At 42.5% G+C, this 11,861-nt stretch overlaps 1 protein-coding gene across 10 annotated transcripts in view; it reads right to left on the minus strand.

Moving 5' to 3' along the window:
- Positions 1 to 11,861, minus strand: part of LOC116841433 (rap1 GTPase-activating protein 1-like) — a 112,587-nt gene that overhangs the window by 43,529 nt on the left and 57,197 nt on the right. For all 10 annotated transcript variants that reach the window (XM_032809336.1, XM_032809332.1, XM_032809335.1 and 7 more), the window contains 2 exons: positions 941 to 1,040; positions 517 to 606 (listed from right to left, as the gene is read on the minus strand). In XM_032809336.1, the coding sequence (XP_032665227.1) occupies positions 517 to 606; positions 941 to 1,040 (190 nt within the window). The remainder of the gene's footprint in view (positions 1 to 516; positions 607 to 940; positions 1,041 to 11,861) is intronic.

Consider the following 11,861-nt stretch of genomic DNA (forward strand, 5'->3'; position numbering starts at 1 on the left):
CCCCCCCCCCCCCCCACACACACACACACAAAATACACACACGTAATCCCCATTTTAAAATATTTAAAAAAATAATTGTCAAGAAATGATAGCCTTTCTCATCGAGCAAATCGTCAGTTGAAACATGTCTTTCTGTGTATGCCGATGATTTAAAACTACTTTTAAATGTTAAATCGCAGGCTGAATGTCTTAAAACTCGGGTCTGATGGACCTTAATACGCTCGCTGTTTAGGGCGCGAGAAATGAGTCGAACATTTCTAAATGTCATAAAATGTGTTGCACACGAGTCCTCATCCAAGTATTGAATTTCTATATTTCACAAACGATACTTTTTTAACCGCAATTGACTCGTGATCGCGGAGTCGTTGATTTTAGACTATCCTTTGCATTCCACATTACTAAGCCTCTTCGTGAATGCAGGTCACTATGAGGTTTGTTAAGCGTTTCTCACTTAACTATACGATAATTATTATGTTATAAGCATTTTATTATAAATTGCCAAACGTTAACACATACCTGGGAAAAGTACGGCGGCAGAACGCAGCGTTGATCGTCGAAACGCGTATTCTGTACTCGCTCGACCAGCTCGAACAGATCTTGAGCATTCTGTAACAACACGTTTTCCCAAATAACGTGAGCGAGTAAATATTGAAAAGTACCGTGGCAAAAGAACATTAACATGAGTGGACGCAGAATCGTGCAAAAATCTCTATTGCATCAACGTCAACAATATAATTTTCCCTTTTAATTTTTCTCTGATAAACACTCGGCAAGAGGTTCTTCCCACAATAATCGATATAATTGCCACGGTTTATTTACGGGGTTACTCCTCGATCGAATAATTTTTTTCGAACGTTTCGAATGGAATAAATTCTACTTTTTAGGAAAATTAGGCGAGTCGACGAAAGTGGCAAAATTCGATATAATGGACTTATCGTACCCTGGCTCTCTCCGGACTGAGATCTTGTTTATCATCATCATCCATTTTAGCGGCGGCTTCCTCTGACTGGGGTTCGCGGCATTGCTCCAGCTGTTGTCTCCTGGCAAACAAATGAGTCAAGAACGATTAGTACACATGTAGATAAAATATATTTAAGAAGCACAACATTAACTATAGAAATAAGACGACAACGTCTTCAGTCTCCATAAAGTACCTTTTCGTCGACCTCTCAAGAAGAAAAATATACACGTAATTCACCGTTTTTGTATATTTTGTTCAAGAAATTTCAGGAATAAATCTCTGATTGTGTGAAAAAGTCGGCAAATACCAATTGATAGAATAGATATCGTTCGAAGGAGTGACATGCGCGATTATATCACCTAGTGCAGGATTGAAATTCAACAAGTGATCATTCCAATGAGGGATTTATTACCGTTAATTAACCATTAATTATCAATGTCCCAGATAAAAAAATAGTCACTACTGAGCCGCGCGTTGATGTTCGTTTATTTCAGTTGAAAGTCTCTCGGCGATCTATAACTCTCCTCATTCTCCTGTTCATTTCACAAAGTGCAGGAGGTTAAATACGTCGAGGAAAAAACCTGACTTCCTCCGGCTATCGAAAAGATACTGGTCGTTTTGTGTTTTCAAGAACATGCTCCGCTATCGATCTATCCCATAAAGCAGAGTGCATCATTACCGGGCGTACAAAGAAATAGGCGTATTAACGTATTTCCCCGCACACGGGAGGGAAGGGATGTAATAATTCCGCCATACGCGATATTACGAGACAGATATCCTCCGAGATATCGCGCGCGCGTGCTACTGCTACGACGACGACGACGACGACGACGACGACGACGACGACAACGACGACGACGAATAAATCTTTGAGTGAAGCACTTTGTGGCCTCGACTCGCAACGGCCATTTACGGTGGAAAACTCGTAGTAAACAAGGCGCGATAAATAACGTGGCTAAAGGGTAAAAGTGAAATACCGTCGGCGCGCCGAGCCGCATAATCCGCACACCTCGCGTGCGTACGAAATGCGCGTAATCCCTTCTCTCCTCGCCTCGATAATAGCGCGATATTATTAGACCGGACGAATTAATCCCGCCGGTCGCGCGATTTTTCGACGGCGAACGACATCGATAATCGGCCGCGATCCTGAACGGCGCGTCGGGCAAATGGAATGTAACGATGCTGCGAGGATAGTCTGGGCGAAGAAGCGGTATACCACACAGAGAATACGGAATATAACGCTGCGCGTTAAGCTCTACACGTGTTATTACATACAGCGCTGTATCACTGCGATAGAGAAACTTGTAATGTAGAACGCACACAAGAATGCGTGATTAATTTCCAGGAAACCGTTCCGCGTCTTTTCTACGTGAAGAATGTTTAACGTTAACGAGATAAGGAGTTAAGCCGGAACGAACCAACGAGCGATCTTTCGGCAGTTCCTCGGCCGGGGAGAAAATTGGTACCGGATTCATTCACCGCGGCAGAAGACACGGTATCAAAAGGCAAAGCGCAATTTTCTGAAACACTCCGAATATAAATTCCAATAAGGCACGGAGGCTCTGTCGAATCGAGCTCCGAAGTAACTACTCGGAATGCTCTTTTCTGCATAACGCGGCAACTCTGGTCGCGAGACGAGTGTTTGCATCGGCGGGGCAAGCAGTTTCCTTCTTTCCATTTTTGTCGCGCGAGAAAAAACGGAGTGAAAATTTTTGCGGCTTTATTCATTCCCGAGTGGAATCCAACTTGCAGTCAGATGGTTTGGTGTCCGTCTTCATTTGGTATCCGTCTTCAAAATAATACCGCGGTTTGTCTCTGTGTGTATGTCTCTCTCTATAGGATGCCTATACAAACCTAATCCTAATCTCCAAGTTTCAACAGTCCGATATTCCCCTGAGCATCAGGAGAACAATCCAAGGTAATCTTAATCGAAGATAAGAGGAGGTCGGCGAGTTTCGCGCAAGGAGTCTGTGGCGAGCCGAGCTACGCCACTGCATCCATTCCAAATACTCGCTGACCAAAACGCAACGAGCGCGACCGAGGCGCAATAAGCGAGATAGCAATTATCCAGGCTGTGTGCCGCAAAGAAATAATCGCTTTGTACGATCGTATTTCTATCGCGCGCGCGCGCGCGCAAGTGGAGAAAGAGAGAGAAAGAGAGAAAGACAGACAGACAGAGAGAGAGAGAGAGAGAGAGAGAGAGACAGAACTCGCCTCGCCAAAGGATCAGGAGAACGCCGCGCACGAGAAGATCACGCGCAAGACGTAAAGCGCGCGAACGGCCGACGATTAATCGGTCATTCTTCGAAATTCAAGGACGAGGAACGATTCTCTCCCTTTGTCCATCTCGATTTTAGCCGAGCTCGAATCCGCTGAAATATCGACAAGTTCGAAAACGTTCGTGAGCGTAATCACGTTGTATACTCCCAGACAAATGCAATCTCATCCTTGACGGAATCTTCCTGCGCATATAATTATATAGTAGGAGGATTTTTCTAGAACTAGAGTAAAAGTATTTTCAGCACAATACTTTTCCTCTTTAGAAGAGTAACATTCTTTCGGTCAAAGTTTTCGCTTAGAATATAAGGTTACAGGAAATTAAAACTTTTGCAAATAAAACACCTTACAACTAGAGTTCCTCTTTTTCCTTTGGAATACTCCCCTTTCGGTAATTGCAGTAATTCTTTCTTTGCTAGCGAGAAGGTTAATCTGCTTCTAAGGTAAATATATCCCTCTTGATTCGAAAGAAAAACTAGGATAATACGTAGCAGATGTTTCATAATTATTAAGTATAGTCTAATTCATAGTTATTAAGAAAGAGTACTCTTTCGGGCTTTTACTTAGAATGTGGGATTACAGGAAAACGGCATCTTGCGACTTTTGAACTAGAGTTCTAGTTGAATGTACACTCGCGAATATGTTCGTTAACGATTCGCCATGTATTCCAGGAGCCCGTAACACAAAAGGATTTGAGCGAAATTTTATTTTGTTGAGGTGTATTCAATTTTGCTTTCGCGACGAACATTCCGCGTCGAATTATGAAACGCGGTGACGTTGTTCAAATTTCCGAGACCATCGGAAGACCGCTGAGACGAGTGACTGCATCTGGTGGCTGCAGCTGCGCGATCTTTTTCGGGCCGTAAGAACGATGACGAGAGAGAGAGAGAGAGACGGCACGTCGTCTCGCATCCTTCCCTTCGCTGTCTCATCACGTTGTTCTCGTTCGACGAAAAAAAGAAGGAGAAAGAGAAGATTGGCCGCGTTCTAAATTCGTGCGCGATTCTCCGACGAACGATATTACGAAATCGAACGGAAAGGGCGGTAGATATTGTGCGAACCCTCGTGTCGCGATTTAACGCGTAATTTATTGCTTTCAATATTTAATTTCCAATTTCGCGTCCCGTGTTACGTGCCGTTCAATGTTTCGAACCGCCCGATATTTTATTTAACGTTCAATTTCCTTTCGCGCGTCCGCTTACACCCTCGCGCAACGCTCGCGGTTTTATTGCTCCGTTTTAGGGCCAGGTTTTCAGTGTTTCGTTTTGACGCTTCATCTCGACATGTCCGCAAGTGGATTGCCGGAATACGTGACAAAATCATTTTTGCACGAATCGTTAAACGAATATACATTCCGCGAATGTACATTCAAAGAAAAAAGAACTCTAGTTCTCGCAAAGTGTCGTTTCCTGTAATCGTACATTCGAAGCGAAAAATGTTTTACCGAAAAAGTACTCATCTTAATAATGAATTAGACTATATAAAATAAAAAATTTACTACACATTATCCTAACCTTTCGAGTCAAGAGAGACATATTTACTTGAATATACTTTTTCATCAGACGAAACTTCTACATCGAGAACGAGACTTGTGTAGATAAAAAGTCAAGTTTCTCCAACATTGAGAATGTTACACTTGAAATATTCGCCTTTTACAAGAATCCTCTTGAGGTCACACGTAAGAATAAAATCCTCCAGGATTCCGAAGATTCCGCAAAAGATGAGATTATATTTGCCTGGGTGTAATTAAATATGACTGAAGGGAGCGTATTTCCCGGGAGGGTCTCGCCGACTTGACACGCGCGTCCTCATTCCCCTGATTAATAATCGCGACGATCACCAGCTGTCGACGACGACGACAGGTTATCGAGAACAGCACCAAACGATTTGAATCGGATTCTGAAGAGTGCGGAGAGAGAGCAGAATGGAGGAAGGATCAAGCTCACGCGATGCATGCGAATCGCAATGAGACGCGTTGCGAAAGAGAAGTTCTGTGAAAGCGCGACTGCTGCCAACGCCAGCGATCCTGCGCTGCCACTCTCGACGGAAGAAATCGTTTCGCGACGGCAATCCTTCCCACGGCCAGCGTTTGTCGTAGTTATCTGTCGATAATTGCACATTCCGTTCGCTCGTAAAGAACCGTTGTCGTCATCTACGACGTCGTGTCGCGCCCCCGAATGCGACTTGCCGACTTGCTATAACCGGGTTTAGCGCTGACATTAAATCCGGTTGCAAGAAAAAAAACAGGAACAAAGAAAGGAAATTGAGCGGAGAGAGGAGACGAACAGACGGAGGCGCCCTCACTCGTCTCGAGCAAACGGGATTGATCCAAATTACCGCCAAACACGTTGGACGTTGAATCTTGCACTGAGAAAACAAGTATAAAGTAACTATATAATCGCATGGAGAAATAATCAGTACGAATTATGGTCACGAGAAAGCTACTTTTTTTTATTTTACCGTTGGTGATGATAATATACGTGTTACCATTATCATTTTACTGCAAGAAATATAATCGAGGTCGAACACAACCGTAATTTTAGTTGGGTCTCTTTCTCTCAATGTGACAATTGCTCGTCAAGATTGCGTCTGTTTGCGTCTCACAAATATTTTTACCGAGACGACTATTCTTGAAGTTGTCGCGAATATTCCAGATATCCAAAAGTATGTCGGGATGTCGGAGCTCGCACGAAAAATCCGACTCCTCGTCAATTTTCCGGCCTATTAAACGCTTATTATACTTATGAACCGCATGTCGTGGCTTTCAATGAAATCAGCGATTTTCTTGAAATCGTCAATGCTGAATTCGCCGATTTAATATTCTTTCAATCAAACTTACGTTGCGTAAGCACCGATTGCACGGCACACAGCCTCGCTCGGATAAATCACGCGCGTGAATATGCGCCCGCGTCGTATATTCGGACGGCCGTAAACGGGTTCAACGACCGGTATTTCTCTCAGTTAACTGCGGTATTTGTTAATTCTCGAGTGGGCAATACGATCTCGCTGCGATTGGCATTTATCGTTTGTACCTATCCGGCCGCGCATTCCACGCGAACTCCGGGTTGCCGCCATTGTCATACACACACACACACACACACACACACACACACACACTCACATATTTTTCACTCCCCAGTCGATTATTATATAAACGAGACCGCTCCATTAACTGGTGCGCCGACATATAATAACGTAATTTCGCGCGAGCGCTTTTTGCGCGCTTCATCGTAATCTGAATGTATTCGCATCGTACTTTAATTCCGCCGTCGCTGCAATTGTCCGTCGAAACGGCGAGACTCGCGAGCGTCGTCGCCCACGATATAATTATAAGCTCTAACATAATAATAATAATAATAATAATAATAATAATAATAGTAATAACAACAATAACTGCGATTACATGTAATTAAAACTACACTGAGAGAATAAATATCTAAGAAATAGTAAATATTTAGTGAGTGCTAATAACATAGTTATTCGAAATCCAAATTATTTTATTTTATTAGAATGAACAGCTTTAAAAAAAACTAAGGTTTTCCCAAGGAAATTTTTTAAAGAAATGCATATTTTCTCATGTGAAAAAATATTTTATATTAGTGTAAGTAAATGAGAGTAGATATTTTTACTATTTCTTATGTAAATATTTTTTCTCTCAGTGTAGAGATACGACCGCTAATATCGCTGCGCACGCTCCAAATTGATAAAAATGATCACTCCATCGACTGTTATTGCCAAAATTACTGAGTAATGCCTGACATATTTTGGTTGCCATCTTGGAAAATAACGGTCGAAAAACAGTTTTTTTCGCTTTTTGTCTTTTAAATGATTACAATTTTTTATTAAACATTAAGTTTAATATGGTTAATTGACACGCATTTAATTTACGAGAGAAATAAATTCATTGTTTTTTAATACTCAAAACCATTCACTTACATTGCAATAAGTAACATGATACGAGAATAATATATGGTGTGCTCGTTTTCAGGAAATGGCCTAAAAATGGAAAATTAACCGCCATATTTTACAATATATTTACAGTACATTTACAATACATCCTCACTCTTTAAAAGGATGTAATACCCAGAGGTTTATAAAATATATTGTCGTAGATATTATTAGCAGAACTATCTATTTTTAACATTTTTGAAGAAAATGTCAAGTTCTGTCGACATTTAATTCAAGATGGCGACATTGTTTTTGATTCTACAAAAAAAGCCTTAAACAAACAATATTTTTATGCTAAATAGTTTTTGTATTGGTAACATTTTTTATATCTTTCACCGTTTTCGAGTCCTTGAAAAAGTTGTGAAAGAAAACTTTTTTTCAGCCACTATTTCTCAAAATGGCCGCCAAAATACATAGCTTATGTCTCGGCAAATTTCTGTTCTCCATACATTTGTAGATATGCGTATACGAAATTTCAAGCTAGCAATCTAAAGAGAAATATCATGTTGCTATTTAGTTCGAACAGAACGCACTACTCTCCCCGTTTTGTTGGCGCAAAAAATAGCAAGGGATTCATGTGACGGATGTCACGCAGAATGTGCGCGTGTTCCCACAGGATCGTATTTCCTCGTGGGCAACACGCGGCCGCCCTGTCCACGGAATATAATGAACGCGCCCAATTAAATGAGTTAATTTAATAAAGCGCACGAGTCGGCACCGACCGACCGGACGCGCCGCAGGACGAACAAAGGAGAAATTAGCACACGCCAGGATGAACGTCCTAATAATCGCGTCACACGTAATCCCACAAGTACATTCACATAGATTACGCTTCGAGAGTTCGGTGCCTGACGTCTCATTTAGAAGGACCATGCCTCTATTAAGGTCGCTGCCTTTAATTGTGGCCGGGATATCTACAATTCTGTTCGAATTAGCGGGCTAACGATATTTCTCTCATATAAACGAAATAAATATCTATAGATAACACCTAAATTTTGACAGGAATAAGATCATTAAGAGTCTACGCTGGATATTTTATTATCCTCCCCATTATAGACATTTGCAAAAAACATCGGCTCTTAATAGCCTTATTCCTGTCAAAATTTCTCTCATATAATCCGCACTAATAAGAAAAGTAAGAAGAGAGTAGGAATAACGCGGGAAATAGGAACAAAAAATGTTCCTTGCGTTTTTTTCTTATCGAATACAAACGAGAGTCGCTCATAAGAGGAAGAGAGACGTATTGATTAAAAGACAATTATGAAACAATTACATTTTGGTGACAGAGTGGTATCGGAATTTCTTTAATTTGGAGATGTCAGACACATCGTTAGACAGTCGCGTTGGTAATTGAAGCGTTTCGAAAATTCGCCCTATTGGTTTTCACGGGGAATCGGCAATAATTCCAACGCGGCGCATGATGGATTAACAGCGCGTCATGGATTTTTTCCAATCTATCGTTTGGAGAGCCGAGAGTGCCGACGACTGAAAACCAATTAATATTTCAGCTCGGCTGGTAGTGGTGTCGCGCACGTTTATGGAAAACAAAACATATCGAGGAAAAATACGCGAGAAAGCGCGCGCGAATTCAAGTGCACAAGGCGTGCGGAAATGCATACACGAATGGAAAGCATAACCGGATAAACGAGTCCCGTGACAAATGTCGCACCGCTTGCGTGTGCAAAATCAATTTTGCAAACACACGTCGTGACAAAAAATCCACGATACCACGATTCCGGAGGAACAGAATGAGAATCCGATCGTCGGCCAAGCGACGACGAAAATGTCGAGACGAATATCGACGAAACGAAACCTATATATATATATATAAAATAGAATGTCTGTTCTCAATAAACTAGTAAATCCTTTGACCGATTTGGGCCAAATTTTGCATAGTTATTCTCTAGAACCTTGCGGAAAATATAAGCTACATGAGAGAAATCTGGACACTCCACTACCTCTCCTCCTGATTTCATTCCCTTTGACGTTTTATTCTTCACCCAAGTGTTACACTCGTAACTGCTGGTTCCATTAAAATCATACCAAAATTATACCAGCGTGATTCCCTTCAAAAGAATAAATTACTAAATCAGGTACGAGTGTAAAAAGGACCGTCGAGAGACTGGAAAGAGCCGACTGGAAAGGCCGACTTATCTCGCTGATCAGTCATGATTTTATCCTCGCGTAAAGCTAGATACACGCGCCAGTAATTTCGCTGGAAATCCGTGTTTTCACCTCACTCAACCGTTTCGATAAACTAAATTAAAAAGAAAGAAAAAAAAAGCTTACGAACTCCTCTCGCGGCGATCAAGAAAGTCACCTCTGTGTATCTCGATTTCAGCGAGACACGTTCAGGCAAATAAAGCGATCCGGGAGAATTCGTCGCGAATAGAGCCACTACCGCTCGATCGTCACAACCCGATACCGGCATGATAAATCGCACCCGCGGTAGAAATTTTATCTCGTGAAAGTTATCGCGAGCCTGTCTTTATTTAGTAGATACAACGGGTTTATCACATTCAACAGAAATACGAGTAGAATGCAGCCGATACGTGGAGAACGCGCCGGCGTCTGATCTCTGCCTCCATTTACGTTCTATAAATTGCCGATAAGACAAAACAATGTTTCGCTCTTTTCACCAGTTATTACGCAACACAGACCAGATCTGTGACGGGAGTTTTAGATAAAATTCCTCGAATTGTGTGTCTATCGACGCGCGAAATGAACTCACGTTGCCTGGTCTCCGCGAAACACCTACATTGATTAGCAAATACGTTGCGAGATTGTATTTGTAATGAACTAGTTTTGCCTGATAAAGCGTTTGTCGCGCAACATCGTGTAGACTTATGTGTCGGCTGCCGTGGATGCGTATCGATGTGTGTATCGGTGCGTGTGCCCGATACACGTGCACTTACTTGTTACACAACGGATAGACCGGCTGCTCTGTGGGTCGAGTCTGATCGACCCGATCGGCGCGGTAAATCTCTAAGGAATATCAGATCATCGATGCACCGTCTATTATGTTTCGATATATACCTTACTCGGTGAGTAATAAAATCAATCGTCGTGTTCATTCAACGACCTTACGACCTCACGACACAACTACTGAACATCAGTGCTGTTTCGGGTGCCTTTAACCGTACGCGCTTTTCACGAGAGGGGTGGAAGGATAGGTCCGAGAGACAGAGAGCGATTGACAGACAGATGTGTCTGTCCAGGAACAGTCCTCTCGTGCGAGCGCGTTACGTCACGCATGAATATGTTAATACGCGTGTCACATGCGTGCGCGGATCATCCCTCGCGAGCGCGTGACTGATCGCGTGTCCGAAATTTTTCTCTTTGTCTTCGCGTGCTCGAACCCTCCTCGTCGCCCCTTTCGGAACTTTGTGGTCCAAATGGCCATTCGGATCACTCTGGCCCTTCCAAGTTCTGGATCGAGAAAATGAGAAGTAAAAAGAAAAAAATATTTCGCTCGCCGGAGCTTCCCCTCGCACGCACGTGTACCGATTGAATTATTTCTTTTTCATGTGCTTATTCATTGCTCACTTCATTCACTTTTTAATTTATCCGTTTCTAAAGACCGTCTGCGGACTCTATTACACGGCACAAGCTCCCACCACTTTGACGGATGCCACGGGCTACGTGCGGTGGTAAAGGGTTGGTGATGACCGGGGGTGGCCCTTTGTGCTCGGCGAGTAACCGGACCTATTAGATCAGCGTATACCTGCGCGCCCTGCGTGTAAAACGCAGTAAAACGTCGTGGTAATCCGTTTGTTTCAAGTATGAGCGTTTTTAATGGAGCGATTTTGCTCGGCCGTGAGAGAAATGTCGGGCGGGAACGTTTTGTCTAAAGTCTTGCAAACGATTAATGCCTCGATTTCCTCCAAGCAGAATCGGCCAATAGCCAAATATATTTGCTGGCCATAGCGGAACTAAACGACGATTAAGTTAATCTGTTAAGACTCATCCTGAATTCATAAATATTTATAATTATTATTATTATTTTATTGACTTTTATCTCCCGTTTCTTGCAACATCTTTTTGGACCATTTTTCTCCAAATGGTGGGGCACATATCACCCTGATATATCTTTAATTCATTCATCAATAGTTACAATTTTATAAAGAAAGAACCTCAAGATTTTGAATACCACAAAATTGAGCTGAAAACACATGAGAGCTTGGCCGCTCTCTTTAATCGCAAACTAAAGACGCCAATATAGATTGCAAGTCTGCGAAACGACTTGTATAAATTTGTAACTAAAAATTAAACTTGCAAGACCGGGATTTATCGAATTATCATGTCTTGAAACTTGACGAGAACGAATTACTTGATTGTCGGTGCGGAGGAACAGAAAATTAACATTCCCGTCGTCACAGACTGTATCAGCATTCGACGTATCTGTATCGAGCCGCGCCTTCTTTGCGTTCGCGGATGTATAAACTCCGCGAATTAACGGCCGGTTTACCGTGTCGGAGGCGTGCGTAATAGCAATCCAGCGAGGGTTCGCCCCCTTGCGCTTATTCGCGACGACTTCATCGCGACTGCATGGAAATCCGACGAATCGATAAATCGACGTTACATCACGCCGACAGCAGCGCCAGCCCATTTTGATTTATCACGCGCCTACATTAGCGACACTCTTCTCTCTCTGCTTCTCCTCCCCCCCCCCCCC

Source organism: Odontomachus brunneus, unplaced genomic scaffold (assembly GCF_010583005.1).
Source record: "Odontomachus brunneus isolate Ranch 3 - 2012 unplaced genomic scaffold, Obru_v1 Obru_scaffold_015, whole genome shotgun sequence".
Classification (NCBI taxonomy): Eukaryota; Metazoa; Arthropoda; class Insecta; order Hymenoptera; family Formicidae; genus Odontomachus; species Odontomachus brunneus.